The sequence below is a fragment of the Amblyomma americanum genome, chromosome 3 (genome assembly GCF_052857255.1).
Source record: "Amblyomma americanum isolate KBUSLIRL-KWMA chromosome 3, ASM5285725v1, whole genome shotgun sequence".
NCBI classification, from domain to species: domain Eukaryota; kingdom Metazoa; phylum Arthropoda; class Arachnida; order Ixodida; family Ixodidae; genus Amblyomma; species Amblyomma americanum.
Genome location: NC_135499.1, coordinates 189105229 through 189127379, shown reverse-complemented (window position 1 = coordinate 189127379; position 22151 = coordinate 189105229). Strand labels below are relative to the sequence as shown.

The 22151-nt window shown below is 46.4% G+C and overlaps 1 protein-coding gene across 2 annotated transcripts in view; it reads left to right on the top strand.

Moving 5' to 3' along the window:
* Nucleotides 1-22151, top strand: part of LOC144125684 (amine oxidase [flavin-containing]-like) — a 51459-nt gene that overhangs the window by 9702 nt on the left and 19606 nt on the right. For both annotated transcript variants that reach the window (XM_077659301.1, XM_077659300.1), the window contains 6 exons: nt 7790-7884; nt 13419-13556; nt 13917-14027; nt 14178-14269; nt 19690-19831; nt 21871-21931. In XM_077659301.1, coding sequence (XP_077515427.1) covers nt 7790-7884; nt 13419-13556; nt 13917-14027; nt 14178-14269; nt 19690-19831; nt 21871-21931 — 639 coding nt within the window. The remainder of the gene's footprint in view (nt 1-7789; nt 7885-13418; nt 13557-13916; nt 14028-14177; nt 14270-19689; nt 19832-21870; nt 21932-22151) is intronic.

Genomic DNA, 22151 nt, shown 5'->3' with positions numbered 1-22151 from the left:
TCTGGGGTGCTCGTGAGCACGTGTGCATGTAGCAGCACTTAGCTATCTGCTCTGCAAGACTACCGTCTTGGAAGCAAAATCAGTTTTTTTTTATTGCCCGCGAGCAATTTGTGAACGGCCAACATGAAAAGCTTGTCCCGCGATCGTGCGAAACCTATCAGCTGTTTTCTTGCTTACCGTGTTGACAGCGCAGAGTCCTCCGATGGCAATACAGTTCCTTTCAGTTTGCGTACTGATGACAAAATGGTTTGCTTATTCTTGAGAAAGGCAAGCTTCGCAGTTATAGGTCGGCGTTTATCATCTGCGAACTGGCCCAACCTGTGCACTCTTTCGAACTGTGCTTGAAGTAGTGATGCCTGGGTGTTCGAAGCACAAATTCATTAACTTGTTGTTGTTGTTGTTGTTGTTGTTGTTGTTGTTGTTGTTGTTGTTGTTGTTGTTGTTGTTGTTTATGTTGTTGTTGTTGTTGTTGTTGTTGTTGTTGTTGTTGTTGTTGTTGTTGTTGTTGTTGTTGTTGTTGTTGTTGTTGTTGTTGTTGTTGTTGTTGTTGTTGTTGTTGTTGTTGTTGTTGTTGTTGTTGTTGTTGTTGTTGTTGTTGTTGTTGTTAGCCTATCAAAAAATGGCACATACCCACACTGGGGGATCGGCCAAGAAACGGGTGGCTATTCACCTGAACGCAGTTAATAAAAGGGAAAAGCACGTGGGAGCTCAACACCGGTGAATTCTTCCTCATGAACAGAAAAGGGATGAGAGTTTTGATTTCAAAATTATAAGAATAATAATAAAGAGAGGGATTAAATAATAATCAGACGCCACCCAAACCTCATCATTTTCATCCTCTAAATCAGAGAATAACAAATTAAACCGTCTCTCCCAGTTTTCAGTGCCGTCACACCTCGATGTTATTGTTCCAAGGTGTTCATTCATACAAAAATATCCTATAACCGGCTACAGTTAATTGACTCAAACAGCTATAGATCTTTTCTATGGCCTTCTATAGCTGTATTTTCAGGCGGATATACTTTTCTATAGGCAGCTAAAAACAGCTGCATGGTTATGAAGCTATAGCTCTAGTGACATAATATTTCAATAGCTGTCAACGAACACTGATTTGGGTATGTATGGATGATCATAAAAGGCCATAGATGGATGCAGTTTTTCCATAGACACCCATAGGCCATTTTTGTGTATTTTCCAACGAGGTTTTGGATGCGCGGATTTCAGGACCATTGATTGGTTTTGGTTTTATAAGGGTTTAACGTCCCAAAGCAACTCAGGCTATGAGAGACGCCGTAGTGAAGGGCTCCGGAGATTTCGACCACCTGTGGTTCTTTAACGTGCACTGACATCGCACAGCACACGGGCCTCTAGAATTTCGCCTCCATCGAAATTCAGGACCATTGAGTAGTGCAAGAGACGTATCCAGCGTTATTGCTCTATCTGTCAAGCGCTTTAATTTACCTCCTTGACTCACTTGAACTTGGTATTTTCGCCTGACCCGGCCCGCTTCACTCTGTGCACAGCGTCCGAAACCGAGGTTACCGGAACACCACCAGACATAGTTCCAGGCCCTAGGTTACTTTAAATACATCCCCCGAGAGTAGAAGCAGCAAGTGATCGAAAGGCGAGCACAAGCAGGACACCTTTAACAGCGATTTCCTCACTGTTTCACGCCGCTTATAAAGGCACGACACCACAATCAAACAATAGTCATTGCTCTTGATACAAGAGGCATCGTTAAAGTAACTGACCAGCAACAGTACATACGTTGTGAGCGTGCCATTTCGGGCGTGGTATCGGGCCCGTGCAGGACAGTGTTTCGCGATGCAGTCGAAGCTGGCCGATGAAGATTCACTGCCTTGCCAGATGACGGAATCAGTCTCGTCCAGGAAAAAAGCCGATATGTATTCGTCCATCTCCTGAACGATGCCCCTTAATCGTCGCGTCTCCCTCGTCACCATGCGCTGAGGTGTTTGGCCCCGAGCCTCGATCGTATGAACGTCTTCATCAAAACACAGCCGCCGCTGCTAGGAGCGAACCTGCGAAGTACTCCATGGTGTTCATAAGGCGAACGCCAATGCCGCTGAGCCGCAACCTTCGAACTAGCATTTCGCCCCGGTCACTGTGTCATGGCGACTTCATCTGGAAGTACTGCGCACTGGATTTTTTTCCCACTAACTGTCGTCCGTAGTACAGGGCCGATTCGTTACAATTTCGTGAAAAAGCGGCATATCCACCCGCCTTATAGCAACATCGGTTGTAATAGAATTGACCGCCGAACGCGTGTGAGGAGAGCAGCATTGATTAAAGGGACACTGAGGAGAACCCTATCAAATTTTTTTTGTTAGCAATATCTGATAGTTCGGCATTTCATGGCTTTGTTGACGCTTGTCCGGGAGCGAAAGATGTATTTATTTCAAATAAATTTGGATTCGAAGTTGAAAATTTTTTTCCCGCCGCTCCGATTCACACTCGAGAACTCTTATGACGACACGGAGAACTCTTATGACGACACAGAACGGAGTGACGTGAAACGTGACGTAAACGGAGACTCCGTCCTTCCTTTGCAAGCCTCAGAGATTCGCGACATTCATGAAGTAAGGAAAATTCCTCCATGGTGGCGCCTCTTGTTCTAGGAAGTCATCACGCTTGTACTTGCGAGATTGGCCTGTGGCGGCGGTACCTGTATTTTGGTTCTTGCTGTTTTCTACATTACAAGAGCTTTGTTTTCAGGAAGAGTGGCGTTTTTGTGATCAGGAGCTAGTATTCTATGGATACAAGCCAACTTCAATTTCTCCTCAGTGTCCCTTTAAGTTACCATTGCGTTCGCTGATAGGCTGCATGAAGCATGATAGTGTTTGCGACAGGAAACGGGAAATGCGTGCAAACTGCATGAAAGCGCGTCCAGCCTGGCCCGCCGATATAAGATTAATTTCATTTCATTTTTATTTCCTTAAAGATCCCCTTCTGGGAGTATTACGTACATAAGGGTTGTGGTTAACATATATGTGCATATAACACATTTTTATGATGACAAGTGCGATGTGACTTCGTCTAGGAAGGTGGATGGGCAGGTGATGGCTGCAATTTCGTGGGGAAGGTTGTTGGAAAAATGACTTCGAAAAAGTTGTACGAGCAGGTTGGCGTGAAACTTTAAACGGATGACCGATGCGGTGAGACGTGCGTGATGGAGGTGCGCGGATGTATGGTTCCTGTTTGAGATGGGAATAATAAAATTTGTGAAACAGGCTCAGGCTAGAAACGGACAGCTGTTTTGTACGGCTCCTAACGATTCACTGAGGTATGCTTGCTGTGCGTTCCAAAAGGCGGATGCGTACTCATGTTTCGACCGGATTAATGGTTTCGAGTGTGCACGCTGTACCCGTAAAATGCGCCGCATTATATGGCACAAACTCTGTCGCAAGCACGCAGCTATCGGCTGACCTTCAACGGAAGTGCGCAACTAGCTTCGGGCAAAACAACCGCACCTGTGGCATGTGCAGCGCCGGCAGACGACGGCGGACAGCGCAGTGTGTCCTTCTCGTTTATTTCCGTCGTCTGCCAGCGCTGCACGCTCCATATTGACCAACCAGTCAGCCCTTCAACACACCCCATCCAAACCTGCGCCATCATCTGCCGCAAACTCGCGCAACGCAGTTTTTTTACACCGAGGTTGACAGTGAGCAATAGCGCACAACGCTCATCAGAGTCCCTCGCGAACGAGACGGGCCGTGACTCGCGTCTGTCGACTACGTTCTGAACGATTGACGGTTTCTATATGTAGAGGTAGAAGCAATATGAAAGGGATCACGTGGCCTCCGCGCTTCGCGAAGCGCTACTGCAGCAGCCGGCCGTGCTTACTTCGCATGCGCCTCTGCCGCCGATTCTGTCCGGCTTTCGGCGGCAGACCACGCGCTCCCGTGTTCTCTTTCGCGTATACCTGTGCAGTCTGCGTCACCCTTGTGTATACAACACTCGGGCGGTGCACTTCTCTGCATGCAAACAAATCCAGATCTTGTCGCAGCCGTCAGGTTACAAGGGCAACACTTGCGCGGAAGTAGTGCCAAATAGACCCGTAAACAAAGCAGACACGAGCACTTTTCCCAGAAATCAGGGGCTGCTCTGTAATTTCAGCTCTTGTTACCATGCAGGTGCGCACTGCTCGAGCCCTCTGTACACAAGGGTGACGCGGTCTGTGCATACCCTTGCCGTTCTGTTTTGCCTGAGAACTTGAAGATGCACACTCTTGATTCCGTACGTCCACCCAGTGTGTTGCTGTCCAATCCCCGTTTTGATTATCGATATCTTTCGGCCACGTGGAAGTGTGGTCACGCCGCTCAGCCAGTCATGCGTATGCCGTCGTTTCCATGTGCCGGAAAGTGGGCGGCTACATGCGTCCCAAAATGTGCTCACAACGTCGACGCGCATGCGCTCGGCGTCTGCACGGTTTTTTCTGCGAAGAGAGCCAATAATATTGCAAAATATTCTTCTTGAGGCTTATGATTGCCAGCCGCCACTGTGGCTCAGTGGTTATGGTGCTCGGCTGTTACCCGCAAGACGCGGGTTCGATTCCGGCCTAGGCGCCATGTAGTGTGCGATGTCAGTGCACGTTATAGAACCCCATGTGGTCGAAATTTTATCGCAGCCCTCCACTACGGCGTCCCTCATGCCCTGAGTCGTTTCGCAAAGCATATATGATTGCCTCCGCGGCGTAGTGATTTCAGTAGTGGCGCACTTCGGAACGCATGTGAATCGTCACATGAAGGAACAAACACTCGCAAAAGTCATACAAGAAAAAATGTAAAAGCATTGACGTTTTGGCACCGCTACGGGTGCCTTTTTCACAGCAGGATGAAAAAGAGATGGGCTGCTGCTTATGTAGGAAAAACGTTACGTATTGTGCGGATGTATATCTCGGGTAGATTGCCCCGTGTTTTGTTAATCGCTTGGCTTGTCATTTGTATGTGAAGGGATTCCTTGAGAAGGCGAGTAAATAAAAACTTGATCGACTGGGATGCTGCACACATAGTTGAAAAAGAAATCTTTATCTACTGGCCATGCTCAAGGAATCTCTTCACATACAAATGACAAGCCGAGCGATTAACAGGACACGGGGCAATCTACCCGAGATATACATCCGCACAATACGTAACGTTTTTCCTGCATAAGCAGCAGCCAATCTCGTTTTCATCCTGTCATGAACAAGGCACCCGTAGCGGCACCGAAACGTCAATGCTTTTACATTTTTTCTTGTATGACTTGGGCGAGTGTTTGTTTCTTGATATGCTGATTTTCCCTCGCCAGACGGGTTTCCGTCGAACCACCAACTACATGTGAATCGTGTTAACTATAGTGAGGCGGATAAGTAAATCGTGAGTAACAATTTTAACTGCTAGAGTTAGACGCCTGGTCGTAATCAGAGATCTGTAGTATTCGAAGAATGCTGTCGACTGTACACTATTTGCAGCACTGGCCCCGATGAGCGCAGAGGCGACTTCCTGACGCGGCAGAATGTAGTGCCGATGTAAAGTCAACATACGGGATAGCGTAGGCTGAAAAAATAGCGTGGTTCTCGTGTGCATGTGCCAAACGCTATTCTAAATCAAGCCTTACCGTATATACGCTCGCTTTCCGTACTCTATTCCCGAATTCAGCAAGCGTAACTTTTGCGTACGCTAAAATATCGTTTCCAAATGCCGGCACCCTTCGAAGCAATACCACTAAAAAATTAGAGATTTACGGGATTCGCGGAGCTGCAAATACACTATTGGAGTGTTATTTAAGCGCTCGGAGACGGTACACACAGGTGCACATGCAAAATCTAAATTAAGTCTGTTGAATTTTGGTGTCCCCCAAGGATCAATTCTGGGACCTCTTCTATTTACTCTATTATTAGTGACATTGTGAATATCTCGTTAACAACTAATACTGTGTTATACGCCGATGATACTAGTGTCTTTTTTTCCGGCTTTGATCTTCAAGTACTTGGACAGCTATGAAATGCCTGGCTTAACCAGGTAATTATTTGGCTGTCTGTCAACCAACTTCCATTAAATTAAACAAAACGAAGTTCATGCTTTTATATCAAAAAATAAACCATTTAGCTATCATATCAAATTAGAATTGAATAACTTGATAACTAAATACGTGCATAGTTACCGATTTCTTGTGCATTTCCGCAGTGATCTGGGCTGAACAGATCATGTGAATAACATCAGAAAGAAAATGAGCCGATCTATTTAGGTGATCTATCGTGTAATGCGCATTCTGCCACAGCTGGTTAAAAAACAATATTTAGCTTTAGTGCATTCCCATCTCGTATACTGCAATTTCGTGTGGGGTACCTGCAATAAAACTGATCCCCATAAATTGTTTTCACTTCAGAAAAGAGCTTTAGGTGCATTGTGTGCTCGCCCAGCTAACAAATTAAAGCAAATCTTTTAGAAACTTTTCATGTCCGCTACTTCTTTCATTGTTATAACCTGAGTATGGTGGTTCTCATTTTCCATAAAATCAAGCAGGATTTCATTTCCGTCCGTAATACTTATCTCTCGAGAAATATAACTTATGATATATACGTGCGGTTTCCATATCCACGACAAAGTCTATGGCAAACAAAGCATATATAGCTAACCAAATTGCTACTCTGTGCAATGCGTATCTATCTCTTGTAAAAACTGTTCAAGGAAATACGTTTGTTTGTCTTTAAGAAGAAACTTAAGATGCTCCTTCTTCCTCTACAGTTTTCATCTGTGAAAAAATTTTGACCATTGTACTAAATAGATGTCGTTCTGTTTGTTATTGTTCATATTCTCAAACATTCTTTTCAGTATCTCTTATTTTACTTTGTAATATGTGTATTTAGTTTGTAAAGTGTTTGTTTGCTACCATTTAGCTGTTTAATTGATCAGACAATTCGCTGTTTTGGCATATTGTTATTGCTTTGATTTTTGGACTATCACTGTCATTTTCCTGCTTTTTTATTATTATAATTTCACTTTTCACTTTACTGCGTGTGTTCGTTTCAAAAGGTTTCGCCGTACCACCATCGGTGTCATTTGTATTCCGTTGTGTATAGGCCTCGTCAGGAGGCATGCTCTTCACGCCTCCTTTAGCCTCTCCTCGGGGGCATTTTGCTTAATACGGTCAAATAAACACTACCACTACTTCGTCCCCGAAATGCTTTCGTTTAGCATAGCATAGCAGGCGACGCGCAGACGACGAGGCGCAGAGGTCTCTCTGCCTTCCATAGTGCTGCAAGGAACCTATGAAATGGAGCAAGTAATAAATAGTAATAGTAATAATGGAATTTCTAAAGCGCGATTCTGCTCGTCGCGGCAATAGAACGAGTTCTAGCGCGGTGCGTCAAACGAAACCGCGCTGCTAATTATTATTGGCGGGCTTCACTCAACAACCCAGTGTACGATTTCGAAACGCTTTTTTTTCGCAATTTCGATACAGAGTACAGATGGTTCTGTGTGCGCTAATCAACTCCATGAGGGCAGTATTTTTTAATTACCCTTTTCCCAATTCGTTATGTTTTTCTTCTATGACATTAGTAGCCATCGGCATTGATAGCGGGGAAACAATGTCATTCTTCGGCTCCGCTGTCAAAGCACGGGCTCATGAATGGCGAACAGAAAAAAAAATATTGTACGGTGGAAGAACCGAGACAAAATACTGTCATGGATGCGGTCTAAGCTAAAGCGGAGGTCACCAGTACGGCCTTCGTCTAGTCCGTGCTGTTACTGATACTATTTCTCTCTTTGGTGCGTTTTGCTTTCAACAGGTTTGTCGGCCGCCAAGTTGCTGTCCGAGCGCGGTGTCGACGTGACCGTTCTCGAGGCACGAGATAGGGTCGGGGGCCGCCTGTACACCGTCAAGGTGGGTCTTCGGTCAGCGTTGCGCCCGCCTTCTGCAACTATGTAGAAGATGGGACTGCGTGGCAATGTCTATTTCGGGCGTGCGCTGTGTGCGTGTGGCTTTCGTGACTGCCGTAATCGGAAACTATACGAGACGCTCCATGCAGGTAATTCGCGTTTTTTGTCACTGAAGGTCCGTTGCAATTTGTCAGAGCCGATATATGGCTTGGTTTGGTTTATGGGGGTTTAACGTCCCAAAGCGACTAAGGCCATAAGAGACGACGTAGTGAAGGGCTCCGGAAATTTCGACCACCTGGGGTTCTTTAACGTACACTGACATCGCACAGTACACGGGCCTCTAGCATTTCGCCACCATCGAAATTCGACCGCCGCAGCCGGGATAGAGCCGATTGAAAGAGTGTCTCCAAATATTCGAAGAATGTATCGCGATATTCAGTGTGTTCAGTGCAACGCAGTACCACACATCGTGCTCGGCACGTCTGTATTAAAGGTTGCAATTCTCCCTTAACCGAAGTAACATCAGACGTGCCACAAATATCCGTTTTAGGGCCACTTTTGTTTCTAATATATATTAACGATTTGGCGCATTACGTCTCTCCTTGCATGCGCTTATACGCTGACGACTTCGTCACTTATCGCGAGGTTCGTAATGATGATGACATACTAATATTTAGGATCAATTGTCAGAAATGGCATATGAAAGTAAACATTAACAAATGTAAAAAATGCGTGTCTCGCGACAAGGTGAAATTACCTCGGTGTACACGCTCAATAACACTCCGCGTCAGCCCTTGTCATCATAGATACCCTGGCCTAACTATTCTTCCACATTAAATTAGAAAGCTCACGCTGACCAAATTACTAGTACCACCGATCACACGTTAGGATACTTTAGACGTGACTTCAGCAAAGCCCTTATTTCCTTAAAGCATATTCTTTATAAAACTCTTGTCCGACCCAAACCTGAAAACGCTGATGCCATCTGGGATTCTAATCAAAATATTTTATCTCATGCTGTTGAAATGGTTAAAATAATGCAATTCGATTTGTACTTTCTAATGATAACCGACCTACCAGCATAGCGTTAATGAGGTCTAGCATTGGCTTACCATGTCTGTAATTGCGCCGCAAAATTGTTCGCATCTGCTTACTTAATAAAATCTACTATAAAAATACATACTGAATTGACCATGTCGCCTAGCTGTCGCGTGTCTACCATCGTCACAATGTTGGTCTTCCTCACTGCCGCACTGAAGACGTTTATTATTCATTCTTGCCGAACGCATCTAAAGACTGGAATCACCTTCCCGTAGATATCGCATCTATATCAGATTACTCTCTTTTCAGGCAAGCGTTGCTCACGCTTTTTGTGTGTGTGTGTGGCGTCACCTAAGCGTTTATTATTGCCTTTTTCCTTTTTGCCGTTTTCTTATTTATTGTTATTATTTGTGTCGCGTTTTCGCTTTTTGATTTACTTTCATTTACTTTTTGCGTTATATTGTTTTTTTCGCTTTTTGGCATATCACGCTACATATACTTATTTTGTAGTTCTTGTATGTATATTCTGCTGTTTTTATGTCGTATTTTCGCTTCTTGTAACCCATCCCCCCTCCCCAATGCTTCGGCGATAGAGGGTTTGAAAAATAAATATATACACTTGTGTGATGGTCGCACTTATTTCTTCCAGATTTTAGCCGCCGCGGTGGCTCAGTTCGTTATGGCACTCGGCTGCTGACCCGAAAGACGCAGGTTCGATCCCGGCCGCAGCGGTCGCATTTCGATGAAGGCGAAATGCTATATATAGGCCGTGTACTGTGCGATGTCAGTGCACGTTAAAGAACTCCAGGTGGTCGAAATTTCCTAGAGTCCTTCACTACGGCGTCCCTCATAGCCTCAGTCGGTTTGGGACGTTAAACCTCCATACACCAAAAACACACTCTACATTGCCCTTGCCTCTACCAAGAATACTAACATTGGAAAACAGCGGGTAGCAGCCGCCTTCCCGGCAATGACGAGGCAGGTTTGCTCCATCAATATGGAGTTCTAAGAGCTGTGTGGTGTTCTCACACTTTCATTGCCACCGCGGCCTGTTTGGCCAATGTAAACTTTTTCATAACTCACGGGAACCTTGTACACCACACGTGCCGCACATGTAATATAACAGTTTTAATGCTTCTTAATTGGGTAACAAGAAAAGTTTTAACAACAGACTGCTTTCTTTTGTCGTGGGGCAATTCTGTGCGGCGGTCCTGAATGTGGGCGGAGCTTCACTGTAGACTTAAGATGTCGTGGAGCAATTCTGTGCGGCTGTCCTGAATGTGGGCGGAGCTTAACTGTACTTAAGATGTATCCGATTATGAAAAATTCCATCGTAGTCCGTTGACGGTGTCAGGGCGACACTTAGCCAAGTTTGCAAGACTTTATAGGAAACTGCAAAATGGCGATACCAAGCTCAAATGCGACAGCACTAGGTGTAGACAAACCGTGGTTTAAACCAGGTTCACTCATCTCTCTGCATGCAACGTATAAGAAGAAAGTTTGATCGCTCATTGTGCGCCAGCTGTTCTGCTTTCGGCTTTAGTAACCGGTGCCTGGAAAAGTGAAGTAACTGCTACTCTGGTTCGTGACAGGAAGTGGGTCAGGCGCGGCGCCATGCACTGTACACCGATACGCTGTGGCATGCAGCCTCCCCGCTAAATTCTGTCTTCGCACGCCGCAGCTGGCCGGATGATAAATCGGTGCGTGGATTCTATGCGGGGTTAAGCAGCGCTTGTGCACCTGAAGGAAGAGCGGCTCCAACGGTGGCGTCAAATGCACTCAGTTGCACTAAGACTTCTTTGCGTGTTGCTAGAAAAGGTTTTATTATTTGTTTGCCCTTAAATTGGGACAGCGCTGCACTTAATTGAGTTCCAGCAACCAACAAAGCCTGCGCGGAATTCAGGTGGCAAAACTTGGGTGTCTGGTGCATGGCAGATCTGTATTCGTGCTACTGAATGACGAAAGTGGTGGCCAGCGGAATCCAATCTGGTTTTCGCGCGTTCTTCCGTTTTCTATCGGAGAGGTGACGTTAGTTTTGCGCATCTGTGACTGTGCAGCGTTACTAGAATCCCCTCCCACTTCTCTTTCCCTTTGCTCTATCGCAACGCGTTCATTTTCCGATACCTTTATATACTTTAGATATTAACCGCAATGCTGTGGCGTTCGGCTGATGAGCACGAAGTCGTAGGATCGAATCCCGTCCGCGGCTTTCGCATTTCTGTGGAAGCGAAACGCAAGAGACACCCGTGTGCTTTGCGATGTTGTTGCGCGTTGAAGATGCCCAGTCGGTGTAAAATTAATCAGGAGCCCCATCCTCAACATCGTCTCTCGTATATAGCCTTTGTGCAGCTTCGGAACGTAAAACGGACATTGAAGAGAAATTGAAGTTAGCCAACGATGGACAACGGCGTTCTAACGACAAAGATTCCATTCTCACCGCAGACAGTTTTCATAGGTTAGGAAAGATCAAAAGATTAGATTTCGCCATCAGCGACCGATTCCGCAAGTAAACTATCTGCGTGGAGAGCGAATTTTGTCGCGGATACCGGAAGCTATGCTTTACTATACTATTCACTTCAAAACGGCTACAACCAGTCCTCGGTGTAGACGTCAGGAGTTTGAATATAGTGGAGGACAAATTTCTAAATTCAATTTTCTCGGCCACAATTTCGCCTCTTGCTGTCGGGCAGACGTTAACATGACCAGGAAGAGAGAAAGAATCAATTTTTATTGATAACAAAAATTCGAAGGAGTTATCCTCAGTGTCCCTTAAATGGGCTCTGAAAGGGGCCCTAATAAACTAGCTTGGCAGTTTGGGCATGTTGGTACCGCACGGCAGGCCACAAGGAAAGAAACAACGAGACATGAGCTGACGAGAAACGACGAGACCTACACGTTGTACGTCGGCGCTCGTGTCTCGTCATTTCTTTCCTTGTGTCCTGTGTGCGCTGTTCAATCCTGCTAGGCTCTAATTAAGTTGCATGCGGTATGCCCGTGTTGTTAAAGGACGCCGCTTCTCGAATATCCTCCACCAAGAATTTTTTTTTGATGTGCTTTGTAGTATAGCTGATTTACCTGAAGTCAGAATTTCAATTTCAGCTTCTTTTCGCCTTCCCCTGTCGTCTCGCCACTTTTTGCCCGCTGAAAGGTCGGCGCTCCTCCGCCGGCCCCACCCCCGGGGGCGGAGCTTCCTGACCCGCCGGAGCTAGGGGGGAGCCGTAGTGCTCCCGAAACGTCTTTTCAACTTTTGACTTTGGCCAGTGACCAGCAATCTGCATCAGCTAATCCGCTTATTGGCCGCTGCCACGGTAGCTGCCTGACGTCTGAAAGGAGCTAACCAATAGCCATCTCTGAACTGCAGGAGCGGTGCGACGGAGGAGGGTGAGAGCATGAAAAAATCGCCGTAAAGGGTTCGCCAAATTTCGCGCGTGATTGCGGGTTATCTGCTGCGTGTAGAAATGTAATATTTGGCCGACGTGTTCATGACAACACAATGCGGTGATTGAGCGAGTTGATGTGCTCTCCTCGGAAGGTGTTTCAGAGTTCCTTTCAACCCCCCGCAAGCCACGCCACGCCATACCATACACCTCACCAATTCTCTCCTTAATAATAATAATTGCCCTATTGAAAAATGTGTACAGGTTTGAATAGGAGACAAATAGGATTATGGCACATTTCGTTCAACATTATAGGATGAACCTTCCAAAGCGATTCAGACTTTGAGTGACTCCTTAGTGGAGGGCTCCGTATAACTACCATTACCCGCGGTTAATTACCGTGCACTTACATCACACAGTGCATGCAAGTCGTGGGTTCGAACCTGCCCACTACGGTAGCAGTTCGATGGAGGAAAAATGTGAAAATTCCGTGTACTGTGCATTGTTAGTGCCCGTTAAGAACCCCAGGTGGTCGAAATTATCCGGAGCCCTGCACTACGGCGTCCCTCATAGACTGAGCCGCTTTGGGACGTCAATCCTATAAAGCCAAACCAAATATGTCATAATCCTATTTGCTGACCCGTTCAAACCTATACACATTTTTCAGTAGGGTGGTTTTTGTGGAAAGGAAATGGCGCAGTATCTGTCTCATATATCATTGGGCACCTGAACCGCGCCGTAAGGGAAGGGATAAAGGAGGGAGCGAAAGAAGAAAGGGAGAGAGAGGTGCCGTAGTTGAGGGCTCCGGATTAATTTCGACCACCTGGGGATCTTTAACGTTCACTGACATCGCACAGCACACGGGCGCCTTAGCGTTTTTCCTCCATAAAAAAGCAGCCGCCGCGGTCCGGTTCGAACCCGGGAACTCCGGATCAGTAGCCGAGCGCCCTAACCACTGAGCCACCGCGGCGAGTTAATTCTCTCCTTCAATGACAGTTTCCTCGTGATGAGGTTCAGGTGTGTGCTGTGAGTGCGCTATACAATTACCGTGCCTTTCGACTCCTCATGACACAACATTGTCACCCCCCCCCCCCCTTTTTTTTCGCCTCCGGCGCACCAGAATGAACAGGTCGGCTGGGTGGACCTGGGCGGCTCGTACGTGGGACCCACGCAGAACCACATCCTGCGCCTGGCCGACGAGCTGCAGGTGGACACGTACAAGATATTCGATGACCTCAAGATTGTACACTTCACCGGGGTAGGTTTCTCACCCGAGCTGTGCCCACACGTACACAGTCATCGCGTGACATCCCGGACGCCATCTTTGACTACGCGGGAATCTGTCGTCGATGAGCGGATCAGCAAAATGCCCGTGTTTTCGCTACGCTTTCTGATCTCAAATATGGCGGCTTCTGTGACGTTGGAGCAAACTGTGTGCTGGTTATATTCCTAAATATCGGAGTCCTGTCATGTCGGAGCTCTTATCCAGAGAAGTCTCAGGTTCCTCTCTGTCTCATGCGAGAGTATAGATGTCGTCGGCCTCGCGCTTCGCTGTGAGTGTTCATTAGCATACCTGTTGTTTACGACTGCCTTATACGCCACGTGCACGCATACGCAGGGCAAGGCTTTTCCGTACGAAAGCACGTGGGCACATTTTGGCTTGCACGACCCGCTGGCGTGGTTCGACATCAACTACGTCATGCGCAAGATGGACATCATGATGGAGCAGGTGCGTGGTGCCGATTGTGCTATACAGGCGATCGGAGGCTATAAAATATAAATCCGACTGTCGCCATCCTTCGCGAAAATTGAGAATGACTACGCTTCGAACGTTCTTTCGCTGTTCCCAGTCGCCGTATATGAAAAGTTTGTCTCGCAGATCCCAGCCGTGGATCCCTGGAACTGCCCCCACGCCGAAGAGTGGGACGCCACGACTCTACGAAGCTTCTTCGAGAAAGAGTCTTGGACAAAGTAAGCGAGCAGATATATAGTGTGCACACGAACCGGCATGATCAGATCAGGTGGGAATAACGCAACGTTTTCACTCTACTGTCCGCGCAGCATAGGCCACTTCGTGCGACGAATCAAAATATATATAATGAATCCATAATGAAAGGCTTTGCTTCTGCTCATCAGTAAATATTTCCTGAATACTCGACCTGATTGCGACATAGCCGGCAACCTGCTCCGAAACAGTCATTGAACATTTGAACGGACATAGCAACAAGCGCCGAAAGCTACTTGGAATAAGGTGTGCGAAGCTACGGACACTCGACGATGAATTCCTGGTAAACGAGTATTTTAGGCTCTCACCGCTGAATTTTGTTCACTATATTTATTTTATTTTTTGTAGGCAATAATATTATAAACGCACCATGCCTACCCGCAATATGACTCCTCCCCTCCTTGTTCTCCGCACCACCCTACCGCGATTACTCTGGCGCTGTCCCTGATTATTCTGCGGCGAAGTGACAGCATGCCAGGCTTGGGCATGATGCTTAAAACAAGTATCTTCGCTAACGATACGCAATACCATTAAAATTTGTATTTCCGAAACCGATACAAGATACAGAACCAGAGTTGATTTCCGATACAGATACTCGATACTGTATCGTCGATACTTCGATACATCAAATAAATCTAATGTTAATAAAGCTGATAATATCATTAGCTAATTAAAGAATTTCTCCCTGGTTTCTGGAATCTTGAGTGTATTACGCCCTAAGAAAAAGATCGACCTAGTGGGAGAGCAAAGATAACTTTTGTCCTCAAAACCCACCATTAGTTCCCAAGTTTGCACATGACACGTATCTTTCCAGAAATGCGTGCCGTGCACAACCTCAGCTGGACTAACTGCTGAGAAAAAGATTAACGGGATGACGAACCGCAGCATAGCAGCACACGAAAATAGCGCGAGAAGGCCGTGGATGCAGTAGCACTCGATTTTTCGAGGCGCAGGATGTCGTCTAAGGCCAATGAGGGCACCGCCGCTGTGCGCGCCGAAGCGGATAGACTCTCCTGCACAAGGAAAAGGCTTCGTAGAACCGAAGGGACCGCCAGCTGAGAAAGTGCACTAACATGTACTACGCCCTTGACCACGTATCGAATGTGAGTTGTAAGAGTTAGCGTTAAGCAATTGTACGTAATCTCATTTCTTTGTTGTTTGTTTACGAGCTTATGTGATGCTGTGGAAGCATCGGCGATGCTTAGCGAAGCGGTGATTGGTAAACAGTCAATTACCCGTCGCCACTGCCCGCCAGTAACAAGAAACGAAGTGAACCACGGGCTTCCATATTTGTTTTCAACAGCCGGTAATGTGCAGCTACTATATGCTACAAATAAAGCCATCTTATGCGAAAGAACAAAAACAAAAGAACGATTTGTGGTTGATTAGATTACATGGCAGCGCGACAACATTAAGGACTTATTAAGGCAACGGCATATGACAAAAAAAGTATTTTTTGAGCCCCTCTCTTTCTCACTGCTCAGTGGGACACATATGACCCACTTTCATATGGTTTCACAGTAGGATGCATATATTCCACTTTTTCTCGAGAACCGTTAACACTAGAGAGCTCAAATTTCGTCTATTTCATAACACACTATTACTCATGAATCTCATGAATATACCGTCCTTAATAGGCAGCATTCATTGCTCCTCAACTTTTGTTTCACAAAGGGTCAAGTATAGACACATAATTTTGGTGGCATGTCTTCTTCTCTGCAATGGTGCAGGACACACTAGAATACATGAATCACTGCATGGTATTCGCCTACTACCGCTAAATAATTTATAATCGAATTTTTCTGTCACGATGCTTCAATTTCAGTTTGAACAGCCGAACGATGACTGTGACGTCGAAGTGTGCTTATTGGTCACGTGAGGCATTAAAAAACTGCAAAATAAACGCTTCTTCAACATTCGTTGTCATTCCGGCTCTTGAGGCACGCTGGCTATAGCGTTGCGGTGACTTAAAACGACGAAGCCACGATTGTATCACAGCTTTTCTTGCCTCCTGTGAAAAAGAGAAGTTCCAATATAAATTATTTAGCGGTCGTAGGAAAACACCACGTGGTAATCCATGCATAATAATTCTTTGCGCATCATTACCACGAAGAACACACGCACAAAACAGTTAAGTGTTTATGGGTCTGACGTCCCAAAGCTACTCAGGCTATAGGGACGCCGTATAGTGAAGGACTCCGGAAATTTCAACCACCTGGGGTTCTTTAATGTACACTGACATCGCACAGTACACGGACCTCTAGAATTTCGCCTCCATCGAACCCGCTCTTTCGGGTCAGCAGCCGAGCGCATTAACTACTGAGCCACCGCGGCGGCTAAAGAAAGCTAGGTGTCTGTACTCTTAAGAAATTGAGTGCTCAAGGTAATGCTCACTTAGGCAAGGAAAAGACAGACGGAGCTGCATGAATGAAATACAAATTAATGTCCTTCATTGGTTGTTTACCCACGGTGATTTAGCATGTATGGTAAAGTGGACCGAAGGCTCTGGTTGCCGTATAATGTCCTCGTTCGAGGAACGTCCCGTTCTTGTTTGCTTCATGTGAAGAAGCATTTTTCTTTAAGCTTAAGTCTAGCAAGAGTCTTCCGAAAAGGAGATACGCATTGCGGCGAGAACCTAAGGCAATTCAGTAAGCGATGCTCAAATGTGGCATGCACGAGAAGAATCTTATACCGGGGAAATAACCTTCCTGTACTAGAAGTTTAGCACGCACCAGCGCTAAGTCCAATTGCAAGAAGGGTTTTCTGGCGGGCTAGTTGGTGCTTATCGTTCATAATTAAACTGCGCGAAAGAAATGGGACAGCGACAAGAAACACGTACACACACAGAGCGCAGACTTCCAACCTTTATTGTAACGGTGGTGGTGGAAACTTTATTACGTACAGGGGAGTTTAGGACGCGCAGGTCGAAAACGCTTCGGGCGTGGTGTGATGGTTTGGAGCGTATACAAAGGAATGCCCGAAGCGTTTCCGAATAAAAGTTGGAAGTTTGCGCTCTGTGTGTGTACGTGTTTCTTGTCTCTAGCTGTCTCCGTTCTTTCGTGCAGTTCAGTCACGAACAAGTCTAACTGCCTCCTTTTGGAGCGCGAGTATGGTATTTAGGTTTCTTTTATAGGTTGTGTCCCAAATATCGTGATGTGCGATTGACCTATTGCGTGGTGAACTGTAAGCTTATGCTTCGGGAAAAACTCATCCAGACATCTAGCGATTAAGAGCACAGATTTAGAAAGCTTGCTCTCGATATGCATGACATTTTCAGACCATTTCATGCGAGAGTCGGAAAAGACGCCTAGAGATTTAAACCCGTCCACAATTTCAATAACGCTATTTTATAGCTTTAGTTCATTTCTTACAGTAACATCAAGGTTAAAAGGCCGAAAAAAAGACAGCCTTAGTCCAGATAGAGCTAACTACCAAACCATTAGCTCTGGACCATTTATGGAAAACACGAAGGATCAGATTTCTTCTACTAATTAGTTCCTCGCAGAGGAGCCGCTAGGGAAAAGACTCGCGTCATCAGAGCACTGAATGCAACTTACGTTATGGGCTATGCTTGCAATCTCGTTCGCATAGACATTGAAGAGGAACGACCCGAGAAGGCTGCCTCGCGGGACACCACATTGAATCAAAAGGGAACCATACTTGTAACTATCGACCGTATCGACTTGTATACGCATGCTTAAGTAAAACCGAAAATGTTCGAGAGAAAGACCACGGACGCCATAGCTCTCGAGTTTACAAAGTAGTATTTCATGATTAAGAAGGTCGAATGCTTTGGTAACATCGACGAAAATACCGAAAGCCAAGTTTTTCGCTTCAGTATTCTCTAAAATAATTTCTTTTTGCGAGAGTAAAGCAGATTCCGTGGACTTGTCATTTCGAAATCCAAATCGACTGTCAGTTAATAAGGAATGTTTGGAGAAAAACCTCTTAAGCATTACTTTTACGAGGGCCTTCGAAAATACAGGAAGAATAGATATCGGCCGATAATTTCTCAACTTGTTCTTGTCACCTCATTTGGAAATAACAGACACTTCAGTATGTTTCATTATTGCAGGAAAAATACTCTATATGAGTGATCGGTTAAAAATATAGCTAAAGTATCATAAGTGTGGCGCTAATACATCCGCAACAAACCTGACTGGCTTTATTTGTACTCCATCAAAATCAATACAACTTGATAATTTTTGGTTCATTATGACACTAAAACTTCCTCACTCTTCGATATATGGAAATCAATAGTTTCCAACCTTGCATTTGGAACGAAATCAAGAGCTTCATCGAGGCAATGACTGGGTCAAAGCTACCGTTAATGATACCGATACTCCAATGCTTACATTTTTAGCGAGCGGTTACCTAATATGGATACACATAATGCATCGAAAGATAGTAGCGAAGATAATTCGATATTACCCATGCCTGCAGCAAACGATACATGCCGTATGATAGCACTGCAGAAGGAGTATGATATTGATAACGTGTGAATTAACTCTGACTTCTTGCAGCCATTAATTTAAACGTGGATCATTGAAGTTTGAATTCCCGAAATTGAAATTCCGCACTGCGTCACAAAAATGCTATGGCTGAAGCGAGTGTCTAATCGTACAATACTCATTTTTGTCTGTTTTAAAGGAACCCAGAAAGGGGGTCTCAATAAAGATGCGATATGTCTGGGATATTAAAAGACGACGGTTCACAATTATCCCCCAGCAAGAATTATTTTAATGCGTTTTGTGGAAGCTGAGTTATATGCAGACGAAATTTGAACCTCCGCGTCTTCGCGCCTTTCCCTTTCCTCTCGCAAGCCAAAACGGCGGCGCTCCTCTGCCGGCCCCACTCACTCGGCCCGTACCCTACCCCCGCCGGCTGCGGCGCGCGCGGAGTGACCGCGGCCGCGGTAGCGCGTGACGTCTGAAAGAATTTGGCGCTGTGAACCAATGATAACCCCCGGCTGCTGACGTCAAGTGCAAGACGTGACGTCGTATGCCAGGTTTTCGTGCGAAAGCCCGGCACCGCGCGTCGCCGCGAGCTGCAAAAGCGGGAGTTTTGAAAATTGTATTGTAAATTTCCCGCTCGCTTCTGAGGTCTCGTACGCGGCATGGACGCTCGGTGGCCTGTACTCTACATAGTACACGCATTTTAAAGCCAAGCTCAAACACCCCTTTCTGTGGCCCTTTAAGAGAAACAAGCGTAGTTATAAGTGGGAGCGAACGTGGCATGTGGCGTGACCATGCATGCTCATTCAGCCCCCTGCAGCTGACCGGAGGACCCCTGGAAAGATGTACTTCGTCTTCGACAACCCTGCTCTCGCACCGACCGCGGGTGCGCGTCAGTGCCGTCGTCTTCAAACACATGCTCGCGCATGCAGGGGCTGCCGCGACTACCTGAGCGCCCTGGCGCAGGTGAACCTGTCCAGCGAGCCTAGCCAAGTGTCCCTGCTCTGGGCGCTGTGGTACATCAAGTGCTGCGGAGGGAACCGCCGCATGTGCAGCACCTTCAACGGAGCCCAGGTATGCAAGTCAACATCAACTTTCTACAGTCAGCATATGAGCGGTGCCGTTGAAATGAGTAAGGCAGTTGTTTTTTTTTAAGGAAAGGAAATGCCGCAGTGACGGTCTCACTTCTCGATGGAGACATCAAACGTACCCTAAGCAAATGGGGGAAGGTGGGCGTGAAAGAAGAAATAGGTGTAGTGAAGGGCTCCAGAAAAATTCTGGGGGCACTTAAGTCTGCTTACGTGGAGGAATGCGGAAGCATGTGTTCTGAGGAAAGGAAACGTTTTCGGCGAAGGGAAAGGGCGCAGTATAGCTCTCAGATCTCAACATCTCGGTGGACACCTCAACCTCAAAACCGCGAAAGCTTGTTTTTTGGGACCCGCCGTGGTGGCTCAGTGGTAAGGACGCTCGGCTACTGATCCGGAGTTCCCTGGTTCGAACCCGACCGCGGCGCCTGCGTTTTCATAGAGGCAAAACGCTAAGGCGCCCATGTGCTGTGCGATGTCAGTGCACGTAAAAGATCCCCAGGTGGTCGCAATTATTCCGGAGCCCTCCACTACGGCACTTCTCACTTCCTTTCTTCTTTCACTCCCTCCTTTATCCCTTCTCTTACAGCGCGGTTCAGGTGTCCAACGATATATGAGACAGATACTGCGCCATTTACTTTCCCCCAAAACCAGTTATTATTATTATTATTATTATTATTATTATTATTATTATTTATTATTATTATTTTTTGGGAAAGGAAATGGCGCTGTATCTGTCTCATATCTCGGCGGACACCTGAACCGCGCCGTAAGAGAAGAGACAAAAAAGGGACTGAGAGAAGAAAGGAAAGAAGTGCCATAGTGTAGGGCAACGCAATAATTTCGACCACCTGGGGATCTTTAACATGCACTGATATCGTACAGCACACGGGCGCCTTTTCGTTTCGCCTCCATCGAAACGCGGCCGCCGCGGTCGGGTTGGAACCCGGGGACTCTGGATCAGTAGCCGAGCGCCCTAACCACAGAGCCACCGCGGCGGGTTTGAGGAAAGGAAAGTAAATGTTCTTGACGAAAGGAAAGGGCGCAGTATAGCTCTCGACATCTCGGTGGACACCTCATTCCCGCGAAAGCATGTTTTTTGAAGCATGTGTTCTGAGGAAAGAAAATGTTTTGGACGAAAGGAAAGGGCGCAGTAGCTGTCAGATCTCGACATCTTTAACATTTTGCTTCCATATTTTGCTCCCACATTTTGTGGATACATTTTGCGGACACCTTTTGCGGACACCTTTTCGCCGACATAGCCTCGTAATGCCTTCGCAGTAATAATACCGACCACCTGCTGATCTTTAACGTTCACTGACATCGCACAGCACAATGGCGTCTTTCGCGTTTCGCCTCCATGAAAATAAAAGTGCGACGGACAAAGAGAGAGAAAAGAGAGTAAGTGAGAGCGGGCATTTTGAGAGCATCTCCTAAAGGGTAACGCTAAACACCGGCAAAGGGGCAGACTTGAGAACAATGGAACGTATAGCAGATACACAAGAGGAGTAAGGCCCAGTAAAACTTGTAAAAGTGCTTGGAAAAGCTCTCAGCGCACTGGCCATCGAGCGCTAGGACTACCGTGTTCAGACGGCGGGTGGTAAGAGGGTGTAATTACTATTTAGCATTCACCCAAGCGCAGCCATACGGCTACAAAGGAAAGCAAATACAGTTTTCACAGAGGCTTGGTAGTTGAAAAATTCGTCATAGAGTCCGGGGTTCGAACCGAGAACCACCACCTCACCGGAGCAGTCGCTCTACCAACCTTTCATAGTACCGATCTACCAATGCTAATAAGTAATCGCTCCCTTATTACAAATCTACTCCACCTTGGGGGATTCCCCTAAACGTTGGCGCAAACCTTGCAACACGCTTTCGAGTCCATGACTTTCTCGCCCTTCATGTAACCGGCACCCGCTGCGCCATCTCTCGGCCTCGGTAATGGTGCCCCTGACAGATAACGGTACTCTTGACACAATGTATGCTGGCAGGCATCTGAACCAGTTTCATATTCGCGGTTGTTCGCAGGAAAGGAAGTTTGAAAACGGCTCCATGACAGTTTGCGAAAGGCTGCTGCAGCTCCTGCAAGGTACGTGTGTCTCTAAACAGTGCACGGTTGTCGCGCACACGTAATGCAGTGCCGTTTTGTTGCCATATTCTCGAACAAAAAAGGGAGAAATAAGTCAGTCATGACGTCAGCCCCGATACTATAAACCGCCTACATGATCAGACCCAGTGATGCCGAAGTACTGCTGCTGACTCTCTGCAGGGGCAACACTGCCATGGGATGTCGGCAGCATGCAAGGGCT